The sequence below is a fragment of the Nematolebias whitei genome, chromosome 10, assembly GCF_014905685.2.
Source record: "Nematolebias whitei isolate Nwh7 chromosome 10, NemWhi1, whole genome shotgun sequence".
Lineage (NCBI taxonomy): Eukaryota > Metazoa > Chordata > Actinopteri > Cyprinodontiformes > Rivulidae > Nematolebias > Nematolebias whitei.
In genome coordinates, this window is record NC_056507.1 from 19,038,931 (window position 1) to 19,063,248 (window position 24,318).

Sequence of the window (24,318 nt, forward strand, 5' to 3'; positions counted from 1 at the left end):
ATGTTTCAGCAATTCAGGGTAAATTTATTGGTAAACTTTAGAAGAGACTCATTGGTCACCCACACCAATAAAACCACTGACAGTTCATTCATTCAACCTTTATTTAGCCAGATAAGTCACAATGAGCCTAGAAGACTCATTTACAAGTGAGATATGTTCAGACACAAAAAGTAGTGAAACTGGACACATGTAGGAATTGGAGGTGAAAAAATTCCTATCAGACTTTTTCTTCATGCCTGAGAAGAAAAATGATGAGTTGATGAAAACGTCTGGGGAACCTTGAGTTACGAACAGTGTGGCCAAAACCATCAAATTATAATCCAATCAAACATCTGTGGATTAAAAAAATAAATGCACCTTCACAATTTTTACTCAATGTCCTGAAACAATCACCATCAGAATCCTGCTGCAGGACTGAGTTGTTCAAAAAGTCTTTAGAAAACAAATAAACATGATATTTGGCTGATAATTTAAATGTTGAGTGGTCAAATCATCCAACTTGGTGTAACGCACAAAAACATCAACATATCCCTGAAATCCAAAATCCTTTATGGCACATAAAGCTCACTTTAAGAGTTTGCTATAAAATAGTAGATTTGATGAATAATAATAAACAGTCATTTGTATTTTAATATTTTTTTTAAGTCTATAGAGCAGACTTGGGTAATAAATGACCTGAGGCCCAAATGTGGTCCTTGGATAATCTCCATCTGGCCCCCAAATTGAAAAGAAAATTATTTCTTAATAAGATGAAAACCTGCATATTATAAATGAAACTTAAGGAAGTCTAAAGTAAACAAGTACTTGGGCAAATACATTGAACATTTTTGGATTAAACTAGGCTAAAAGCTGTGTTTCCAGAACTTGACTGAACCTTAAAGAGTTCAAAAATCAAACATTGTTTGTTTGGTCTTTTTTGCATATTTAAGCTTATATTGCATTTAATAAATATGTCACAAGAGGCAGTTTACAGAAAGCGTCTTATATTCCTAAAGGGTATTGGGGAGACATAATTTTACTATGTTACAACAAGAAAAAACCTTCAAGATTATTTGTCTAAAATAAATTATTTTATAATTCTTTATGCAGTTTTTGGTTGCTTAATATCTTGATTTGGCCCTCTGGAATAAAATGTTGCCCACCGAATCTCAGTTGTTTGCTCTTAATTTTAAGTCATTCCATGTTTTCCAGATTAACAACAGTTTTTACCAAATGTCTTTTAAAGTTCTTTGTGTACCAGAAAATTGTTACATTTTTACTAGAGAATAGAAAAACCTAATCTTTGGTTGTCCGATTTATTTATTTGTCTTTTTGATGAGACAGACTGCCAGTCATTAGTTTTTCGTGTCTGAGGTTCGTCGTCTGAAAGTGAATTGAGAAAAGTCAATAAAAATGTGAAAACTCACAGAAATGTCTTTTTTCAACTTTTTTTTTCTTTGTCTGCAGAATCTCAAAAGTGTTTTGAGATATCACAGAGATAAGTTATTTGAGTTGATTCAGCTGAATAAAAAGCGTTTTACTGAGATAATAAATGCAAGATGGAGAAAGAGCTCAAGAGGTTTTTTGTGTTTGGGCTCAAATAAACTGCCGAATGATTCAGTTTCTCTCAGTGATCAATGTGACTGCAGTCTCTGATGTTGCTCACAAGATAGTTTACATCCGAACTGTGCCACATCTGCTGGAAAAAAAAACAACAAGATTATATAGTGGGGAAGGTTCAACTAGCTTACACTGATGGATACGGAAAGAGTTGTTTTCCGTTTTTCCTCCGATGAAATGTGTCACAAAAATAACTTGTTAGGATGAACATATAGCTGAGCCTTCAGAGATCCTGGTCCCTGTTCTGCTGCTTGGTTTTTGTTACCAGGTACTTCTGTGTTCGACATGGAGGAAACCTCAGGCAAGTAAATATTTGAGGGTCGTAGAGAATAACTGCTTCTGAAACAGTGCCGACTGCTGGACTTGGTGCTGGAGACAGTTGTCAACGGGTGCTTTGTTGGAACAGCGGTTGGAACCAAGCTGGCATACATAGAAGATGGAGATCCGCTGTGAAAGAAACACCTTTCAGTATGAACATACATGTATGCAGCATGGGCTGTCTAAAGTTAAAGGTATAATTTCTCATAAGGGGTACCTGTGAGGTGCTGTAAAGGATGGTGGCAGCCCTGAAAGAAAAAAAAGCAAGCTTCATAACAGAAGAGAACAGAGACCTGCTTTATGTGCAAACAAACCTCTGCAGTAGGAAAGCCATTGTTGTGGAGAGCAAGGTTGGCACTGCGCGGGAGGAATGACCTTTGGTGGAGGTGGAAGAACACTCAGGTGAAGCAACTGAGAGTAGCATCGCCACTGTTTTCTCTCTTTTTGTTCAACCCCTGTGGAGATGAAATGTAAGAAGCTGCTGCAGAGGACCTCCGATTCTAAAATGGTTCTCAATGATGATTTGATTGTACATAGTTTTGTTCCGCCTCATGTACCACATGTGATGTGAGTGGCAATAAAGACCCTTGAATGGTTCAGTGTCAACAGTAAAGCTTACCTGAGTGAGGAGCCACAGGTGTGCGAGCGCTGCTGAGATGTGGAAACGTTTTGTGCTGCAGGCGTGAGGAGCTCGGGTTTTTCAGACACTTTTCCTAAAACAAAACGTATCAATTAAAGCAAATTTAACAAATTAAATCACAATAAACTGTATTCTTCTGCTTAAGTCTGCAAGTTTCAGTTTATCAAAATATTAAAATGAGAGAATTATGATTTTATTACAGATCAAGAGGTTTTGTTGTTGTTTTACCTTTATGGGCTTGCAGCCTTGCCACAGAATCACCTTACTGGCCTCAATGGGATTTTTTGAAGCAGGAGGTGAGAATTCAGCTTTTCTTGTCAGGCTATTGAGCTTCACACACACACAAAAACATAATTGGATCAAGAATAAATCAGTCTCCTCACCTGGTTGCCTCAGTTTGGAGTACAGATTAACAAAAGTTTATACCTGCACTTTCTTCCTATTACTCTCAACAGGCTTATTTTGATTGCTCTCTTTTTCCTTGTCATCAACCAGTTTGGACTCCTGCAAATAAACCATTCACCCATCAGTCCTAATGCAAGTTACTGACTCATCAGAGCATTCAATGAGGACACTTTCTCCTGGGTCGTTTAATTTTACAAGATGTTTGCTGCTGCTTTGCAGGACTTGTAGCTGCATGTTGCTCCTCACTCTGTCCCGTTGCAGCTGGTCTCTTTCTTTATGACTCTTCACGCGTTTCTTTTTCTTCTTGCATGGTTTCTGTGGGAGAGAACAATATGAGCATCAGGTCTACCACTGAAGGGATAGACTTGATTCAAAACTGTTTTTTTTAAGAAGTCCTTAAAAGTCAAATGTGAACAAACCTTGAGAAAAAATAAAGTTAGGTAAAAAAAAAAGAACATTTAATTAATTATAATTATGTTATTGTGTAAAAAGTGTTAGTTAATTGAATTATTAAGTTAGTCAATTGGATTATTGAGCATGCATCAGGAGATTAATTGAAGTCAGTTATATTTGTTTGTATACCTCTGGATTTTGCACCTGGTTCTGTAGATGAACAGGAAGTCCGTCTGAATCGGAGCTATTAGAACCACTTGTGCTGCAAACATAAGGGAGAGAAATTCACTGAATGAAAACAAGTTTTAAACTAATCCCATAGTTCCTTGGTGGGGCTTGCATACCTCGTTTCCAGGTCAGACACAGAGATGTTTCGGTCAGTGCCCAAATCGTTACCAGTTCTCTCCTTGAACTTCTTATTCAACAATGCTGACAGTTCTTTCAAACAGTATGTAACCTGAAAAACATAAAGAAAGCCTAAAAACCTGATGGATAATTACACTTGTAGTAAATTTAGATTATAAATTATTTTTCTGGAAGTGAGACTGGACCTTGGTAATGCAGTCCATATTTCTATGTAGACATTAAACTCTAACACATTGTTTTGTCTCTCACCTTAGTTTGATCGGGGTCACAGAAGTCCAGCAGGGTGTCACAAAAGTGAAAGCCCAGAGACTTCAAGTCCCGGGTTGTAAAATGGGTCCCTTTCCTGTCATCTAAAGTTAAACCAAAAAAAAAAGACGAAGAAGAAGCCGTAGAAGCTTATGAGAAGATCCCTACAGATATAATAATGCATAAACTCATTCAGGGAACATATACTAACCCAGAGTGGAGCCTCCAAAGGAGGCCTCCATGGTGTAGCTGTTTCTGATGCCAAGTCTCCACATGACGATGCGTGCTGTGCCCTCTTTGCTCCGCTGCACCCGAAATTTGCAGCTCCTGAAGGAAAACTAAGGAGCAGAATGGTTTAGATGTTGTAGCTGCAAAAACAAATTGGTCTTTGGTGGGTTATAAATCAAACTAATAATAAATGCAGAACTTACAGGTCTACTTAAAAGTCAGCAGTAGTTTAGGAAGCCTTGGATTTCTCGATTAAAATGTACCTTATTGCTGACATTCTTGCTCATCATTAGTGGAAAGACCCTCTCTTGGAGTTTGAGAGAAGCCTCGTCGCGGCTGCTGCATCCATACATGAAGGCGTTGTTTTTACGGTTGTGGCCGTGGAAGTCACAATAAAGAACGACTTCTGTTTCAGCCACGAGTCTGGAGAGAGAAAAGTGCTGAAGCTGACACAAAGATTCATTCAGAGCAGAACAAGCGCTGTAGTTTGGTTCTGTTTAATGCTTCCATGATGAAAGGCTTGGTCATTTTGTTTAATGCTGAAAGAAGATAGCAAATTTTACTGTTTTATAAATAAAACATTTGCAGTTGTTGGCTGATATTGGTAACTCTGTAAGACACCTGGCTGGACAATTATTTCTACCTTTTGTAATTTATTAGTGTTTTTAACACTTAACATGTTTATAATGACAAAACTGTGCTTTATTTTTATTTTATTGACTCATATTTTCTATTGTTGAACTTCACTGTAACTGTCTGCTCTCCCTATTGTTAATTAAACTCTCCGTTATCCAAGAACATATGTTATAAATACTTTTTGTTTTTGTCAAAACCCAGTTCTCACTAAATATTCTACACTTTAATCCAATGTGGTTGTTCTTTGGGTTAATAGATGAGCAGTTTCTGCTTCAGATCGTTTGTGGAGTGTTACCTTTCCACCAGATTGCGGATGTGCCACACACAAGGAAATGAATCCCTGAGCAAGGTCTTGTAGTTTCTGTTGAGATCCCTGCCTGCCAAAGAGCAGCGATAGTTGCCCACCACCACGCCATCCGGGTTCAGCATTGGTACCACCTGCAGTACCACAGACAGAGGAAAAAGCTGCCAGAGTATTATCAGAGCGTATCACCACCACTCTACTTTAATGATAGCATTAGGAAGGGGGAAAACAATCACAAAGAAATCTGTCACCTTAAAAATAAAATTATCTCTGAGCACTTGGGCGTCATCTGAGTCCCCAAGCAAAAAGTCAAGGAACCCCTCCATCACCCAGGATCCATTGGTTTCCCCGGGGTGCACTCGGGCCGTCACTACCACGGCTTTCTTGTTCCTGACATCGCGTCTGTCTGCCCCTCTAGACGTTATGATCATGACATACACAGCGTTCCCTGCAAGACTCTGGCACAGAACCCGCACTTTACAGAATGACATCACTGCTGGACTGGAAGAAATCCGCCTGAGGTAGTGCTGCAGGTGTGAGTAGGTGTAGGGGTAGCAGTGGGCCAGATAGCAGGTGTCTGAGCCATAGGGGAACTGAAGAGTCCAGGTGAGTGAGTGCAAGGTGACAGAGTCAGTGTTCTCTTTTGTAGTCTACACAAACAAAAAGGCAAACACTTAAAAGAAATGCATGTTGGGAAGAAGTTATACAGTCCTAAAATGCTTTGAAAGTCTGGCAAACTTTGGATACAAACTAAAGCTGATCCAGTTGTTACCTGGCAGCTGTTCCGATAGTATTTGATATTGGAGCCTGTGTGTTGCCATCCAACAGAGTTTTCTTTTGCAGCTCTCTCAGAGTAAAGGAGCGGCTTCAGGCCCTGACAATACAAACTGCTGCTCTTCGTCAGGTTGACGATGGTGAAGCGGTACGTCTCTCCAGCCTTCATGTTTCTGACTCTGAAGTAAAACCACTGACTGTGCTTTGCGGTGTACATGTCAGTACGCAGGGTGAGCTCATAGTCATACATGCCCCTGACCAAAAAAGAAAAAAAATGTAGAGAAAGAGAAACTGAACTAAAATATAATCAATATATTAAAATATATTGAAATACAATGACTGTAAATAAACAGCAGCAACTTGATTGATTTCAGTGAGGATACTCACACTTGGATGGCCTTCTGGAGGTTGCCGCTTTCAAAGCGTGACTCAAACTCCAGAGTGATGTCACTGACAAAGGAAGTAACGGTCTTAACTGGGCTCCTACTTCCTCCAACACGAGAGCATGTGAAATAGGGATGATTGGTAGCTTAAAGAAACAAGTAAGAAGAGCAGACTTTGAATTTATTTATTTAAAAGTTGTCAAAAAAAAGCTTTAATGTTCTTGAGAAACAAGACAATTTTAACAAATATTTTAGAACTGTGTGTTGATTTGTTGCATATATCAACAAACAGGTTATATATTCTCTAATGGAACGCTGGGTGAAACAGTCTGTCTTGAAGCTAGAAATGGCAAGAAATAATCTGACGGTTCAACAACAAAAACCCACCCTTGTTATCAGGATTTACCTGGGTCACTGCAGTACACCACCTTCCCACGCTCCTCTCCAACAGCAATGGGTGTGTCCTCGTGTCCTAAAGGCTGATAAAAAGGCTCTGGCTCAGGAGGTTCCCACTCTACAAAATATACACTCATTGGTAATTACATTAAATAAAATAACATGGCAAGTCTTCAAACTGTTCAACGTACCACTTTTACTTTTTTCATCTAATTGCATGGTTTGTGATCATTTATCAACCCTAGTGAAGTAAAAGATTTAATAAGAATGAAAAGTTACCTATGTGTTGAATGATGTCACTGATGACCTCACACTCTACGGGCCAACGAGGGCGGGGAACAGTTGGAAATTTGACAAGGTCCCGCGGTGTCTTTAAACTCAGAACAGGTTTGCCTTTGTGAAAGTTTAGGAGCAGCTGCCTCGTGCGCAGGGTCTCACTTAATTTCATAGATACTGTAGGATAATAAATAAAACCTTAAATTATTGATGTTTAATTTATGGCCATACAGTTAAGATGACCACGTCTTAGTAAAAGTGAGATGAAAGTGTGCACACAACTTTCAAATGCAGACATGTTGGTAGCTTACATTGTTTCCTTCCTGCAAATTCCTCCTCCTCTGTGTTAGAGTCACTCATGTCTGATTTGTCCAACTGGTTGGTGTTCCACAAATTCCTGATGACAGAGGTGATGGTTGGTGTTCTCACTGCCTGATAGGTAAAATATAAGCCATTATTTTATTATATTCATGTAACACATTGAAGACAAATATTTAACACCCAACACATTAGCATTAACAGTGTCAACACTACTACAATTAATGATTAATAAACAGTTGGATAAACTCTGAACGGAACACACAGGATTATTCTAGCAGTGCGTTTTCAGCCAAATGGAGCTTAATTCATTAGAACGATCCACAGCATTAATGGCTAATCAGAAGATTTTAAATACTAAAAATTAAATGGGCAAAGTGAAGAACAGTTGAAGTAAAAATAAGGGTGGCAATGTATTTTTGCTCATATTACCCCATAATATTTGGGCCTTTGGAAAATAATGGGCTTTTCTCCAATTTACTGTACACTTGAATGCATTTAATATAAATAAAAAATTTAAATATGAAGAATTTTCATTTATATGTGACTTGAATGTACTGATAAAATACTAAAACACAATTGCGGTATTATGTATAATTTGAAAATACAGGTCCTTCTCAAAAAATTAGCATATTGTGATAAAGGTCATTATTTTCCATAATGTAATGATAAAAATGAAACTTTCATATATTTCAGATTCATTGCACACCAACTGAAATATTTCAGGTCTTTAATTGTTTTAATACTGATGATTATGGCATACAGCTCATGAAAACCCAAAATGCCTGTCCCAAAAAATTAGCATATTTCATCCCACCAATGAAAGACAAGCATTTTTAATACAAAAAACGCCAACCTTCAAATAATCATGTTCAGTTATGCACTCAATACTTGGTCGGGAATCCTTTTGCATGAATGACTGCTTCAATGCGGCGTGGCATGGAGGCAATCAGCCTGTGGCACTGCTGAGGTGTTATGGAGGCCCAGGATGCTTCGATAGCGGCCTTAAGCTCATCCAGAGTGTTGGGTCTTGCGTCTCTCAACTTTCTCTTCACAATATCCCACAGGTTCTCTATGGGGTTCAGGTCAGGAGAGTTGGCAGGCCAATTGAGCACAGTAATACCATGGTCAGCAAACCATTTACCAGTGGTTTTGGCACTGTGAGCAGGTGCCAGGTCGTGCTGAAAAATGAAATCTTCATCTCCATAAAGCTTTTCAGCAGATGGAAGCATGAAGTGCTCCAAAATCTCCTGATAGCTAGCTGCATTGACCCTGCGCTTGATAAAACACAGTGGACCAAAACCAGCAGCTGACATGGCACCCCAGACCATCACTGACTGTGGGTGCTTGAATCACACTGGACTTCTGGCATTTTGGCATTTCCTTCTCCACAGTCTTCCTCCGGACTCTGGCACCTTGATTTCTGAATGACATGCAAAATTTGCTTTCATCCGAAAAAAGTACTTTGGACCACTGAGCAACAGTCCAGTGCTGCTTCTCTGTAGCCCAGGTCAGGCGCTTCTGACGCAGTCTCTGGTTCAAAAGTGGCTTGACCTGGGGAATGCGGCACCTGTAGCCCATTTCCTGCACATGCCTGTGCACGGTGGCTCTGGATGTTTCTACTCCAGACTCAGTCCACTGCTTCCGCAGGTCCCACAAGGTCTGGAATCGGCCCTTCTCCACAATCCTCCTCAGGGTCCGGTCACCTCTTCTCGTTGTGCAGCGTTTTCTGCCACGCTTTTCCCTTCCCACAGACAGGTGTTTAGAGTTACGTCGTTGATTCAGATGGTTAGGTTAACAGCTTGTTTAGAGAACCTTTTCATGATATACTAATTTTTTGGGACAGGCATTTTGGGTTTTCATGAGCTGTATGCCATAATCATCAGTATTAAAACAATTAAAGACCTGAAATATTTCAGTTGGTGTGCAATGAATCTGAAATATATGAAAGTTTCATTTTTATCATTACATTATGGAAAATAATGACCTTTATCACAATATGCTAATTTCTTTAGAAGGACCTGTACTTCTGAATGTTTCCAAATTAAAATGGAGGCCAGAAGTTTGCCTTTATTTTGAAAAAGTCATTGATTTTATTTTGATTTTTCTTATTGGTATTTACTGTGCATTCATAAAGTACCGCATTCACTGCACTTATTCCACATTTTGTTACATCCTTATTCCAAATTGTATTAAGTTAATCTCTTTCCTCAAAAGTCTACACACAATACCCCATTATGACAACATGAAAAAAGATCTGAGATTTGTGCAAATGTATTAAAAATAGAAAATGAAGAAATCACATTTACGTATTCACAGCCTTTGCTTTGTTTATTTATTTATTAAAACCTTTATTTAACCATATAAAAACCCATAAAGATCAAGACCTCTTTCACAAGAGTCACCTGGCCAAGAACAGGCAGCACACGTCATAAAAAACAACAAGATTAGAATAAGACTTCAGAAATATTTACAAAATATATAAAACATACAGTATAACAGTAAATGGCAATAATTGTAATAAATAATTTAAAACAATGACAATTTAAGATCTAAAACCCATGCACTGTTAAGATATCCTTTGTCGGTTTTTTACAAGTTGTTGATCCACAGCAGATTTTTAAGTTTGGGCTACCTGCTGCTACAAGATTTATTATTAATTGTGATTTATAGAAATACCTTTTCTTCTTGGCATTTATGTATTAAACGAATTCAAATTATAGCAGATTTATTGTTGCCAACAACTTTTGTTTCGTTTCTTGATGCTAACATTAGCTTCTTTTGAGCAACACTTAAAACTTTAACGTTTCTTTTATAACCTGAATTTATACGGATTCCCGATGTTCACTTACCTCTGTCATGATTGAATATTTATAATTTAAAGATAAAAAATAAACTCCGTAGAAAAAAAACATTTGCATCCAACACGGGCGGATCTCGAAGCACACATTGCTACCGTGGTCAACACGTTGCTAGGCAACCCAGCGGCCCAACATAGTGGTTGCCGTGGAGATGGAGAAGAGGCGGGAAAGAACGAAGCAGAAGTTTCCGACTACCGGTAATCTACTTTTTCAAAGTATTTGGTTTATAATAATTAAAATAAAGTATTATATGTTAGTTTTGATTAGGACAAAACTACTTTCACTGCAAAATAAAGCAATGACTTTTAAAAAACAGATTAAAATTTTTTATTCATTTAATTTTATTTTATTTTTTTACAAAATACTGTATACAGTTTTCATAACACACATTGCACAAACCTGGTCCATTCAATTTTCCATTTTATGTACATGGTTGTAAAAACACTATAAAATAGACAATTCTGCCAAACAAACTGATGAACATTTGAACTGCGTCTGTACAAAAATGTGACAAAAGTATTATCGTGGCACATTTGGCACATTTACACTTGCAAATACAAAAAAGTACAGGACATTTAAAACCCCTCTATGTGAGAATGGCCTGCCATGTAGGAGCTTGGAAATGCTTATATTGTGAAGAAAGAAGAAAAAAAAAAAAGTCCACTTAGTATTAAACTTAAACGCTCGTTAAAGATGACGTCACGGTGTAGCTTTACAAACATCGCTGGAGTGGATTGATATTACGTGCTATTCGTCATCTTTCGTTTCTTAAGGCGTTGTCGCCAGTCTTCAGGTAGTGCCTCAAAATTGGCATTCTTTGAAGCTTTTCCCCTGGAGAACAACAAAGAAAAAAAACATTACCAGAAGAAAAGCAAGATTAAAAGCAGAAATTAATGGCACGAATTCAAGTACACAAACAAAACCTGACAGAATAGAAACATACGTCACGAGTTGCTGTTGTTTCCAGTCCTCGATGCTCTTTTTGTTGAGCTGCTCTCGGTCCTCATCACTGGAGCTGCTCTTCTCTTCTTCATCTAACTCTTTCTGGATGCTCTGCCACTTCTTTACTAGCGATGGCATTTTCGTCTTACTCTTCTTTGACTATACACATGGTAGAAAATGAGTGATATTTTAAAAATAATAAATAAATTTTCATACAAATGTGAAATGTGTGTGACCTTAATGTCAAATCAAATGCATGGATTTAGTAACAATAATACTAACCTTGTCTTTTTTTAGTTTCTTAGTCTTGTCTACAGTTGGCGCTTTGGCTACAGGAGGTTCATAAACAGGTTGGGATGGTGGCAGTGGGGGCTGAGGTGGAACAGTTGCCATAGGTGGGGGGGGAGGAAGTTCACATTGGATTACAGGGGCAGTCACAGCTGGCATACCCCAGTATGCAGCTGCTGACATCATGGGTGCTGCAGACAAAGGCAAACCTTAAACCTTACCATCATGTAAAAACCACTGTGATTGTTCCCTCACATTGTAATTATGTAATAATTAGGTTTAGTTCAAAAAGCATATTAAATGTAAAAATAATGACCACAGAACCCAACGAGTCCAATCTGTTATTGTTTTTAGTAAAATAATTATGCTACAGAGGTCGTGTGGTTACCTGTACAAACAGCTGCCTGAGTGTAGATAATGGGACTGCTTCCAATCGTAATGGTTTTATTCATCTGACCGGCCTTACGTTTCTGACCCTTCCCCAAAGAATTTGATTCAAAAATCTGTCAAAAGAAAAAAGTTAAAACTTTCACAATCCAAATGTTAAATACTAATAAAATTAAATGTCACTGCTTCCTGACCTTCATGCCGGCAGAGCCCAACCTCCCGCTGTCCTCCTCTGTTCCGGGAGCTGGTGGCTCCTCCTCGTCGTCATCATCCATCTCCATCTCCACCTCCATAATTTCTTCATCGCTGTCAGGAGGTGGAGGAGGTTGAGGGGGTGAGTCTGGGGGGAGAGGTGGAGGTGGGGGGTTGTTGGAAGGTGGAGGAGGGCTATCAGGAAGTGGTGGTTGGGATAGGGACCAAAAGGAGGATGAACTGGGTTGAGGAGGAGGTGGTGGTGTTGCTGGTGGTGCAGCAGAGGATAATGTAGAAGGTTCTGCTGGAATAAAATGTTTTTAAAATGGGGGGGGGGGGGGGGGGAATAGATTAGTTGACATGAGTGGTGTGAGAGACACACCAATGTTGATTCTCCCTTTTGTGACCACATTCATAAAATGAATAAAACATGAAATGAAGAGTCTGACCTGTAACATCACCAGATGTTTTGGTATCTTCTTGACTCAGAGTCTGCGTGCATGGACTGTCTTTAGAGTCCTCCTCCTCGTCCTCCTCCGTTGGAAACTCCCACTGGGAGGCACCAGTCCGCTCCCTCACATAGAAATACCGCTTGTGCTCTCTAAAAATGGAACAACAGACATAGAAAACAACAGTCTCAACCAAGGCTCTTGAAACTTGCAGAGTGCCATGATACCCTGGGACAGTGGGGGCAAGGAAGCAAACATAATGGTGAAAACAGGGAATAGGATTGTTGGTATGGACAGCAATTTTAGCTGTCCAGAACAAGGGCCCAATCAGTGTGTCATTATGGGTGTGGACAGGGGACCCACCTTGCTCTCAAGAATAAATAATGCAAAACAAATCATCTCTAGGTCCTGAAAGTAGCTTTCAGCAGCTCATGGTTGTCACACTTTCTTTGTTTTAGACAACCATTCCCTCCCAGATACAGGAAGACACCAGGGAGGAAACACCACCACCATCATCGTAAACAATGGTAGCTCAGACAATAACAATCACACAATCAATACATCTTACATAAAAAAATAATAATGAAAAAACAGGAAGACATATAAAATAGAGTTGGTCTGACCTGCTGGATTCCCGTCATTGCTCCATCTTCACGTTTTGACGCATGACACTTGTTGATTCCAGGACACCATTCTTTCGGCTTTGCATTCTGGGTGTTGTAGTCCTGTAAAGTGCAAGGCTCCCCCCAAAAACACCGAGCCTTTTAACACCCACCCAATTTTTATCTCTGAATGAACCCAAACTCAGTCTACAAACGCCCCACAACAAAGGGCTTAAGAGTCAGTTACTGGGACATGGAGTCCATTCTGTGGCAGGTCTATTTAACAGGAAGCAGGCTGGCTCAGAGTGGATGCTCCCTTATTAGAATGTGAAATTCTGTATCACAGAAACCTCAAGTCTATTTCTGGAAATCCACTCGGACAGGTTAAGCTTCTCCCCAAGTCATGTTACAAAGGCTGCAACATCGGCACTGAGGGGGCGTGTTGAGACACCATAAAATGTTTGGGGGGCGAGGGAGGTTATAGATGTGAAAGGTAATGAGCGCGTACCTGTCCCAGTGGCAGGACCAGCCTTTAGGGGTGGCGTTAAGTTCATAATATTTTATGTGTTCTGCAGCTTCTTGCAGCTTGCGGCGAAGATAGACCCCATTCAGAGCACCTTCCCTCCAGTCAGCAATCCGTGTCTAAAAGATAAAGAAAAACATGGGTACAACAGCAAAATGAACCAAGAATATAGAGATAAATAAAGCTATCAGATTCACGGAAAAGATTATCAAGATGGAAAAGTAATTATAATACATTTCCAGAGGGACATTTATGATGGATTATTATGAGAGTTTTAAATATTAAGCACTGATAAATTATATGACACCAAGTGCTAAATATTTCAGAAGTCCTAGAGAGATTGCTGCAACTGAAAGCTATAAATGAACTATTCTCTTACCTCAGTTTGGAGCAGCAGTAAGTGAAAATTTGAGATTGTCTTCTTGTTTATACCCAGGAACTCCATCTTGCTAGTTAAGGTGTTAGCCAATTCTCCGATCTGAAACTACATTTTTAACATTAAAACCATGTTCGTCTGTTCTACAGAAAAAGCATCTAGCAAGTCAAGGTTCAAGGTGACTTTATTGTCATTCGCATCACATGTGGTACATGAGGTGGAACGAAATTGTGAACTCAAGGTGCCAGTTACACCCAAAAATAACAATAATATAAACTATACAAAAGAAACCGTACACAAGGATCTAAGATACACACTAAAAAATAACAATATAATATGATATATTAAACAGCAGCCTGAACATAGTGCAGAACAATAGTTAGAGTGTTGAGCTTACCTTTAGCTCAGGGGTCTCTTCCTCTTCTTTGAAAAGAAGTTTTGGAGCTAACAAATCCTCTAATGTTTCTGCCTCTTTGTCCTCTTCTTCCACAACACCTTCTAAGACTTTAGGAGGTGCTAAAAAGACAACAGAGGTACTCAAATATACAAAAACACAAGTAGCAGGGTTTAAATACTATCAACCATCATGCTTGTGACTCTCCACAATAATCATTTAAACTCACCCGTCTCTGTAGTGTCCAGTTGGTCTGAGCCTCGGCTGTTAGAGTCGGGGCTGGCAACAGACGGGAAAACAGTCTTCCATCTCTTTTTCTGTAGCAGACCACGAGATCCAGCAGCTTCTTGACTAGCCTCAGACATTGGACTGGAGCCCCCTGCGCTCCCATCACCTTCTTCGAGTGCCCGAAGCTCAGCCTAAAGTATCAGATGTTGACACGATTACATCTACGTCACTTTGACATTTAATTTGGCTGATATTCTGAACAAGTTGAAATACTACTGCTGATAGAAATAAAAGCACACCCTACATATAATGTTTGGGTGGAAAGTGACATGTTATTGAAATGAGCCTGTGTGTGTTTTATGAATTTAGATCATTTTTTTACTTTGTGGTGCGAGATGTACAGGTGGATGAATGTGCAACTTTGTTAGCTTGACAAACCAGTGAACATGACAGTAAACTAACTTAATAACCATGTGATCAGAAATTTCATGTAAACATATAACTTATTGTTGAATAATTAAGAGGTAGTGTCTTAAAGAAAATAAAGACAGCTTGAAAATAACTCCCAGTAGTTATTGAAGACCATGAAATTCCCACCTTCTTCCTCTCCAAAGCCAGCTCAAGGTCCACCGTGTCTTCTTCTGGCTCCTCCTCAGCATCCGAGTTGTTTCTTGATAGCTTCTTGGTGCAAACATCTTTTTGGACAGTGGCGGCTAAGTCAGAGTCCATAAAGGGTATAGGAGATCCAGCAGGTTTGACCCCCTCTCCATCAGAATCCAAACTGTTCTCTGTCTCATCCAAATCCTTAAGCAATCGTTTCCTCCACTTTTCTTCTGCTTCTTTTACTTCAGATGGGATCAGTGGACCAAGGAGGGATGCAGCTACTCCTTGACGCTCCTCCTCTTCACTTGTAAGACCTGTAACACTTTCTATTACCTCCTGTTAAGACAAAAACAAGAACAGTACGTTTAAAATTAAACTGGCAAGTCTTTTAAAAATACAAAAACAAGAATATTAATATTAGTCTAAATGAAACTTGCCTTCACTTTGGTCTCTTTAGCAGCTGTTGGGGTGGCAGCAGGGGCAGGATTTTCTTCTGTGCAATAACCTGCATGGACCGAGCCATTTCCATTGACACTAGTGCTACAAGGAAAATCAAAAACACTCCATTGACAATACGATTCCACTAGTAGAATAAAATTAAAGAATTTGGAATGCATAATGTGCTAACTCCTGTTATTACATGTTTTGCAGTTAAATATATAGTGTTCAAGATACTTTTCTCCTACCTGTTTGCATAATGACCCAGACTTTGCACCTGATCAGCCAAATAATTTGGCAGTTCCCAAGACACCTCGTTGGTCAGAGTGTTCCAGTAATAATAACAACCAGAATTATCGTCCCATACTTCCTGCCAGTCTCCCATCTCCACACCCACTGGAACATAAGGACATGAATTTTGAATATTTTTGAAACAAATTACAGCATAATGCATTAATGCTTTCAAACAATAATTCTATAGCTCAATGGAGTTGACCCATTACTATAAATTTAAAAAGATGAAAACAGCAAATCAGAATTGAAATATGTGCTGTTTTGAAGTCAAGACGAGACAAATCCTCTGGGAGAAAAAAAAACCTTGAATGTGAGTTTAATTTTATTGAAAGAACTGGAGAATAATAGTTTAATATACCTTTTATTTTTCCCAACTTAAATGTTTTATTTTTGATAACCAGTGTGTGTGAACAATACTTGACGCACCAGAAAAACCAGCTTTCACAATCATCGTCTTCAGGCAAAATTTAACAGTGGTTGCATCAAAACGTATATACCATGACAGGAGTAATGTTACATTTTTAGCTAATGTTCACAGATTTAACTTAAAAAGAGTTAAAACTACTTAAACTGGCTGCAGTCTGTAGTAAGAAAAAAGTCAAAAAAGTTATTCGTTTTGAACAAGCTCTGAGCTGGCCTTAACATCATTAATAAAAGTGTATTGGGGTAAATATCAAAACACTGCTTTCAAAGAATAACCCATTATCAGCTGGCAGCTATTGCTTTTGAATTAATATAGCTGCAGTGTGAAAGTACTTTATCTGAAGAGATGTAATCTATAATACATGGCAATTATTCATTTAAAAAACAGATAAGACAGTTACCTCCAGCTAACGAGTACTGTGTATTGTACTCAAACTCTGTGCTTTGCTGATTCTGCCCATCTTCCTGAGCTGGCTGCTGAGTTTTATCTTCAGGTCTGGGTGGGGTTGCATTCGAAACAGGGGCAGCTGCATCGTCTGTACTTGGCTGAGTTGTGATTGCATCAATTTCCTAGAATGCCAGAAACCGTAACAATTACAAGTTGGGTTAAAAAAAAAAAAATCAGTAACGATAAGAATCAACAGCCTTCTAAGCTTTATGAATTATGCAAATTGAAGACTTTTTAAAAGTCATAACTTAAATACTATATATTTGACAAAAAAACATGATATGCTTATAGTGTTAAATTTATAGTGATTTGATTTAAAATCAGTTCAGCTGTACTCATCTGGTGGACAAGTTAAATTTGACAGCATAAATCAGAAAAACTCTTGAACAAGTCTAGACCTATCAGTGACAATCACCAAAAGGTTAATTACTGCAATGCTCATCTTATTTACAAGAGCACAGCATGATTAGAGCTGCATTTATTTCCGTTTTGAACAATACAATAACTCTAATATAAAAGGTAATAAAGCATAAAGCATCTACCCATCATTATTGTAAACTCCTTATAAGTTAATGAACACTCATGTTACACTCACAGCCATGAAATTGGCCAATGTACTGTCAATGTCTGCAGGCTGGCTGTGTTGAGAACGAGCAGCTGAACGGTCTCCATCCTCTTCATCACTGTCCTCATAGGCCCCAAGCAACGACAAACCCTCTAAATGGAAAAAGAAATACAACTTTGTTCAGGTCAATAAAAATAGTTTAAACATTAAATGACCCCGTTTAAACACAAGTTTTTAACTCACCTGTGGCTTTTACTGCGGGTGTCTTCATATTGGCGCGTCTCACGAATCTGTGTCCATCACCATCCTGCTCTTCTGCACAGAAACAGTCAATACTAAAAGTTAAAAGTTGAGTGGCAGACAGCATTCATTGCAAACACTCACAGGGCTAGCAACAGAAAACAAATGAGGTACACGGGCACCTTTCCCTCTCTCGTTAAGAAATCCAACTAAACGTCACAAAACTTATGCTATGCATGTTGATTGAGTTTTGCTTGGTTGACACTGTTCTTTATTATTGGTCTATTTTCGGGCCTGCTAGTAGCACAACAGGATTTTAATCGCTAGCTCAGTACGCTAGCTTTGGTGTACATTTTTAAATTAATAGTTTTAATCAGTAAGCACACATACGCAATTTAAGAACAGATTTGCACCAAGTGCAAAGTAAAACTCCGGTCAGATAAACTTCTTTATCTTTCTATTAACACGTAGGCCGAGTTCTCGGGCTTTAACCTTACTAGCACTGGGTTGGCCCTTAGCTGAAACGCTACTGTGCTAACATGCTACTAATAGTACCATCGGATCCCGAGTTCGCTTCTTCCCTTTCTCCTGCAATCCCACCGCGATTCCCGGGAGGAGAAAGCTGTAGGATTGTTCTCCGGCCAACGGCTCCTCCTGAAAGACGACTTTTCTTCCCCATTACTATTGTGTCTGCTGGAGGGAGTGCTCCTAGCTTCTATGTCGATGGTTGAGCTCAACTAAGCTAACTGCACGCGAAAGAAGCGTCGGCGCGCCGACAACATCCGGGTCACGGGGTCATATTTTTGTTAAGCCGCTAGCTAGCTGCGTCTCTAATGATTGTAGGAAGCATAACCGTTCAACCTCAATGAAGCCCGATTATTAATACGTTTTTCGAGAATTTCTTATGGTTTGAGGCTCCAAGTGACAATAACGAGCCGAATTAGTCGGGGGTAGCTAAAAATATTCAATATGGGAGGCGAAGAAAATGGATTTTGCAGTTCTTGAGCGGAGCCACCCACTGTGAGATGTCTGACTTTAAGGATCCGCCACAGAGTCACCAGTTCACAGAGCTCCAAGGAGGATCTAAAGCCAATATCAGGAACGGAACAGACAGGATGGGGGCTGCGATGGGACCGATTCTTCACTGGCTGCAGGATGTAGCAGCTGTGACCCTCCTCAAAGCCCGACGGACATTACTTCAGGCCGCCATCCTTTTTTGCACGTTAGTTCTGCTGCTTTGGGTGTCTGTGTTTCTCTACGGAAGCTTCTATTACTCCTACATGCCCACTGTGAGCTTCTCCACCCCTGTGCACTTTTTCTACACCTCTGATTGTGATGCTGCAGAGGCAGGTCTCTGCTCCTTCCCCACAGCCAACATCTCATTCATGAGGAATGAAAGAGACCAGGTGATGGCCAATGGTCAGCCTTACAGAGTGTCTCTGGAGTTAGTGATGCCCGAGTCTCCAGTTAATGAACAGCTGGGTATGTTCATGGTCAGGATGTCTTGTTACACCAAAGGTGGGAAGATTGTGTCATCGGTGGGCAGATCCACAATGCTGCATTATCGGTCTTTCCTTCTCCAAACCCTGAGCACTTTATGCTTCTCTCCTCTCCTGCTGACTGGGATGGCTGAACAGAAGCAACTCATCGAAGTTGAGCTCTACTCGGATTACAAGACAAACGCTTATGAACCCACTGTTGGTGCAGTCATTCAGATCCAGTCCAAGCAGGTCCAGATCTACTCATCTCAGCTCCGCATCCATGCTTACTTCACTGGTATACGATACCTTTTGTACAACTTCCCCTTGACGTCAGCAGTGATCGGTATCTCCACCAACTTTGCCTTCCTCAGCGTCATTGCACTGTTTGGCTACCTGCAGTTTATATGGGGTGGGCTCTGGCCTCCGGATCAGGTCCGAATCAGGGTCATGATGGGAGACAACACTCGCATCCAGAGGAGGAGAGAGGAGGCTCGGAAGCGAATGGAAAGAGAGAATTCGCAGAAAGAACTCAGCTCTCCTGCAGAAATTGGATCAGTGAATGGGACCGATGGTCTTCAAGGAAATGGCGCGTTAGCAGAGATGTCATCAGAGAACCCTTCTGAAAACCCAGATACCTCTGGGGCTGAAGCTCCAGATAACAAGGAAGAAGAGTCTCGTGATTCTGAGGAGCACGGGGACACAGACAGCTCAGATGTGTTGAATGGAAGCCTTCCATCTCAGTCTGGAGAGACATTAATTCGCCAGAGACCCGGGCCTTGGATGAGTCTCTAAAGTATAATTGCTGCATAATAAATACCCTCATGTTGCATATCTACTCCCATCCTTAGCACCTTAAATACACTTCATCTAACATAGACTAAATGAAACCCACAGTTCAGTGACATTTACATGTTTGAGATATAATGTGGTTTTGTCTTGATAACAGTTTGTCTTTGACCTCTGTGTGAATGTTTTTCTTTTATCACAGCACTGTTACAAGTCTTATTTTTGTGCTATTTGAGTTTTGCTGGTGCTCATATCAGGAGGTGTTACATTCCAGATCTGACATATCCTTCAGTGTTGTATCATCAGGTGTTTGCCAACAATTCAACGCGCCCTTGTTTAAAAGTCAGCTGAACCTGCTTGTGTTTGATGTCTGCATGGTGGTGTTTTCTCTCATCACAGCCTACTGTTCACAAATAAGGAAAAGTTAAAAAAGTCTTCACGTTAAACTAGTTCTAAACAGTGACGCCATTGATTTTAAGCTCAAACATGGTCAGACTTGAGGTTTTTGATGGTGTGCAACTGAAACAAAATTGCTAAGCATGTGACTGTTTTTGATCAGAAATTTCAGAGCAATTTGATTTGGACATTTGATTTATGAAAAGGGATCTTTGTTAACAGATTCCTAGAAAAAAAGCTACATTTGTACAACCAGTATGTTTTTGTTTCCATGAAAATCTGTGTTCTGTCTCAGTTCATTTGTGACTTGAAGGTTGTGTACTTTTACACAGTAGCTTTTGCAGTTTAAAGTTTTTAAAATGTTTTTTTTTTTCTGTTACCAGTAGACAGAGCAATTTAAGTGAGTTAAGATTGAAGTAATGTAAGTTCATGAAGAAGTGTCTGGATTTAATATAATATAACAGGATTGGTGAAGTTACAGTTTTGAAGCAGCTGAATTCCAGCAATGCAATTTTTTTTAACGTAGTAGCATATTTAACCTGTACTTCAGGGGAGCTCTGAATTAAAGCTTTTTTGGTAGATTATGTATAAATTGTGTTTAATGGATTCAGGATTTTGAACCGAGATATTCTCTCATGTGTTGGTTCCTCTCAAGATACATGGCACGTGTTATTTCTGCATTAAAAAAAATAAAGAAATAAACTAGTGAACTTCACACTGATAGCTTTTTCTAACTGAAAAAATACTTTTTAGAAGTATTTACAAGATCATATACCTTCACAAATTTTTTCACAAAGTTTTAAGTAAACATTTTATTCCAAAGAAACTTGTTTGTTTGAGAAATACTTATAAAATTAAAGTCTTAAAATTCCTTGAAGCATGTCACCCACCTCTTTAAGTCAGAGTTTTAGTGTCATCCTATGGATACATGTTGTTTTTATTCTAAAAGACTATTTACTAGTTTCTATAATCATGACTTAGAAATGCGGCTTCTTCACCATTATTATTAAAATCTATTAATGATTTCACAAACTTGAGTTCATTTTCAAGTTTCTTTGTCATTCACATCACGTGGTACATGAGGTGGAATGAAATTGCGTACTGAAGTTCCCAGTTACACCACAAACTAGCAAAAATATAAAGTATAAAAAGAAACTATACAAGGATCTAAGATATACGCTAAACACTAATGTAAAATAATACGGTAGAGTAAACGGCAGCCCGAACATGAGCCTGTTGTGAGCAGATTGGTGTGAATACAGCCGCTTAAAGGCAAGAGATCAGCAGCAATAAAATAATAATAATAATAAAGCAATAAATATAAAATAATAAAACAATAAAATCCAAAAAATGGTTGGATTTTACCGGTACTTTTAAATCTCAGTTGAAAGCACGATAGATGAAGGAAAAATCTGCAGAGTATGGAAAAAAGATGAGTTTATTCACGATGCTGAATGAACAGGTTTGCAGTTAAGAATCACGTGTGTTTGTGAACTCCTCACCACAGATAAATCCACATGTTGATTCTTAATTTGAACAGAAAAAGAGGTCTTCGTTTGTTATAAAAACCATTTTATTTTATCATGAGGCTATAAGTGCATGGATTTATACAAACTGAATTGTAGGAAACAAAAGAGTTTCTAATAAAGTGTTCAGTAAAAAGTGTAAACAAAAGTTCTCAATTTTAAATCCTCACATTTCAAAACTGAAAAGATTTGCACCATTTTGAATATATTTCCTTGTTAAAAATATCTCTTATCACATACTGCAGAGTGGTACTTATTCTTGTTTAGAGAACATTTTCCAGATACACCAGGGGATTACGAAGCTGCACTCATTATGTGGTTCAAACCAGAAGCTTTTGGAGATGATATTAAGGCCCATTAGAGGTCTTTATTCAAAACCACAGCTTCAATCTATCAGATAAATTATGCATTTGTCAGGATAAGGAGTGCAGTAGGCGACCTCAGCTATCCATCATCTGTTAAAACCCTCATAGTTTTTATCCTCAGCAGGTACAGAAGCTATTTCAGGCTTCGTTTAAGTTCATTTTTTAATCTCATCAATAAGAGACAAGTTTCATTTGTCAGATTGTGAGCTGAGTTAATGTTATAATGGCACAGCAACAAGTGCATAGATAGATTCATATTAAAGTGTAAATTTATGCAAACACTTTGCTGAGTTTTTCAAGTAAATTACAAACTAGCCTTTACATGTGTATTATTATTATTATTTATTTTTTACATGTGCATTATAATACTCATAAAATCACATTAAAATACTGCAAGAACTCATTCTCGTAAGATAAAATGATATTTTTTTACGTGCAGTTCAGGGCATGCTACGTTTTACAATTTAAAGTAAAACTTAACCTATTCTTATACAGGCCACATTTTTTGGGACTTTTTCATATTTTGTGAGTCATCTTAAAGTGCCTGTGACATCAAAAAAATTGTAACAAATGCATTTTCAGAGAGATAACATTAATGTATAGCAAAAAATGAATCATTCACGGCGCTGAGAGGAACAGTTCTTGAGATATTTGCAGACGCAGTAACAGGAAGTGATGACAAAGGGGAACGCCTGCACATGCATGGAGCGATGCTACAATTGCTAACAACTTAGACAGTAGGGAAGAATCTGATGTTTCTTTAGATGATTTCGAGTCACTGTCAGAGAGAGACAAAGAAGATCTGAGTGTATTTTCAATGAACAAAGACCAGGAAGTCCAGAGTTCCCCTTTGATGTCACTTCCTGTTTCACTTTGACTGTGCCATGTTTAAAATAAATATGTCACAAAATGGGTAAAATCATCTATGTTATGCCAAATTGCTTAAAAAATGTTTTCTTCCACTTTTTGTATTTATTATAAATCATGTCACAGACACATCAAGTACTTGGTTTTACCAGTTTTGGTTAAAATAGCAAGATGCTCCCAGTGACACTGTTCTTTAAGGAGTCAGGATGCCACAGCAGGTGTGAGCTCCTCACCACAGCCGAGGCTCACTCTGCTCCTTGCCCTTCATCAGTGTGCTTCTCCTCAGACTGGACCTCCCCCGCTTCATCTACGGTCTCATTCCCTGCTTTCGTCTCAACGTCTTCCTGTTCGTCATCTGAGTTGTCGGCCCAGCGCCCAACCCTTCTGACTCCCTCGCCCACCACTGGGGCGTTGACGCAGGGATTGTGGTCGTATATGATAAGTTTCAAGCCGTTCAAGTGAGACAAGTTTGGGAAGTACCGTATCTTGTTCCGATCCACATCTATAATGGCCAAAAAGTGCATTTCCAGCAACACTGGTGGGAACTCTGTGAGCAGGTTCCCAGCAAGCCAGATACTTTGTAGTTCCTGCAGCTGCTTTAGATCATTCGGCAAACTACGGATAAGGTTATAACCCAGGTGCAGGGTCTTCAGGTTTGTGAGTTCACAGATAGCCTCCGGGAAGTCAGTGAAGCAGTTAGTCTCCAGCCACAATGTTGTAAGTTCCCTAAGATCTCTTACTTCTCTGGGAAGATAGTGCAGCCTGTTGTTCCCTAGGTAAAGGATGCTGAGCTGGGGCAACCTGCAAACAGCTGCAGGGAGCTCCTCAAAGCAGTTGAAGTCGAGGGCCAAGAGCTGCAGCTTCTTCAGGCCCTGCAGCTCAGCAGGTAGGCTGCTGAGGTTGTTGTCGCTCAGGTAGAGCTTCACCAGCTCATCGAAGATGCACGCAGCAACAGGCAGCCGCCGCAGCTGACGGCTGCTCAGGTCCAGAGTTCTGTCCAGCGGCATCTCCTTCAGGTCCCCCACCAAGAAGCGTTGACAGCGTTCAGAGGGAACGAAGGCGACGATGCCTCGCACGGCATTGCCCATCTTTCTCGGTTTCTCTGGTGCACAACTTTAGATCAGTGTGAGATGAGGGTTGCCCTGAATCTGTAAGTGAGTTTCGTGAAGTCCCATTAATGTTCCTTCAGCTCCCATCTGTATTTATTGATTTTTATTTTAAAAAAATATAAAAATCCAATTAGCGACAATTCAAAAAGCCTTTTAACAGTGTTAAATCATATAAAATAGGATGCAGTTGTTACATGATTATGTGATTTCAAGACTTTATGAGTGAGGGTCATAATATAGACTACAGTAATTA

At 39.3% G+C, this 24,318-nt stretch overlaps 4 protein-coding genes across 4 annotated transcripts; 1 reads left to right on the forward strand and 3 right to left on the reverse strand.

Annotated features, from left to right (window-relative positions):
- Positions 1-1,822: 1,822 nt before the first annotated feature.
- On the reverse strand, positions 1,823-10,143 carry agbl2 (AGBL carboxypeptidase 2). The gene is given in 21 exon segments (XM_037683185.1): positions 1,823-1,864; positions 1,866-2,046; positions 2,135-2,165; positions 2,232-2,372; positions 2,537-2,630; positions 2,786-2,887; positions 2,984-3,061; positions 3,158-3,277; positions 3,545-3,617; positions 3,700-3,812; positions 3,971-4,071; positions 4,179-4,305; positions 4,459-4,618; positions 5,127-5,269; positions 5,387-5,785; positions 5,908-6,163; positions 6,297-6,438; positions 6,699-6,806; positions 6,968-7,141; positions 7,276-7,396; positions 10,135-10,143. Coding segments are annotated over 21 exon segments (2,715 nt in total).
- Positions 10,144-10,552: 409 nt separating this feature from the next.
- On the reverse strand, positions 10,553-18,309 carry fnbp4 (formin binding protein 4). Its single transcript, XM_037682738.1, has 17 exons — positions 18,091-18,309; positions 17,539-17,610; positions 17,326-17,447; positions 16,684-16,852; positions 15,814-15,961; positions 15,565-15,667; positions 15,122-15,463; positions 14,526-14,715; positions 14,300-14,418; positions 13,906-14,010; positions 13,512-13,645; positions 12,402-12,553; positions 11,955-12,253; positions 11,762-11,876; positions 11,368-11,564; positions 11,087-11,244; positions 10,553-10,974 (listed from the first exon to the last, which is right to left on the reverse strand). Exons 1-17 carry the CDS (start codon positions 18,212-18,214, stop codon positions 10,884-10,886), a joined length of 2,640 nt encoding a protein of 879 aa, XP_037538666.1. The 5' UTR covers positions 18,215-18,309; the 3' UTR covers positions 10,553-10,883.
- Positions 18,310-18,400: 91 nt separating this feature from the next.
- On the forward strand, positions 18,401-19,902 carry bscl2 (BSCL2 lipid droplet biogenesis associated, seipin). Its single transcript, XM_037682739.1, has one exon. The coding sequence runs from the start codon at positions 18,561-18,563 to the stop codon at positions 19,806-19,808; it is 1,248 nt and encodes a 415-aa protein (XP_037538667.1). The 5' UTR covers positions 18,401-18,560; the 3' UTR covers positions 19,809-19,902.
- Positions 19,903-23,201: 3,299 nt separating this feature from the next.
- Positions 23,202-24,044, reverse strand: lrrc10 (leucine rich repeat containing 10). Its single transcript, XM_037682740.1, has one exon. The coding sequence runs from the start codon at positions 24,042-24,044 to the stop codon at positions 23,202-23,204; it is 843 nt and encodes a 280-aa protein (XP_037538668.1).
- Positions 24,045-24,318: the final 274 nt, after the last annotated feature.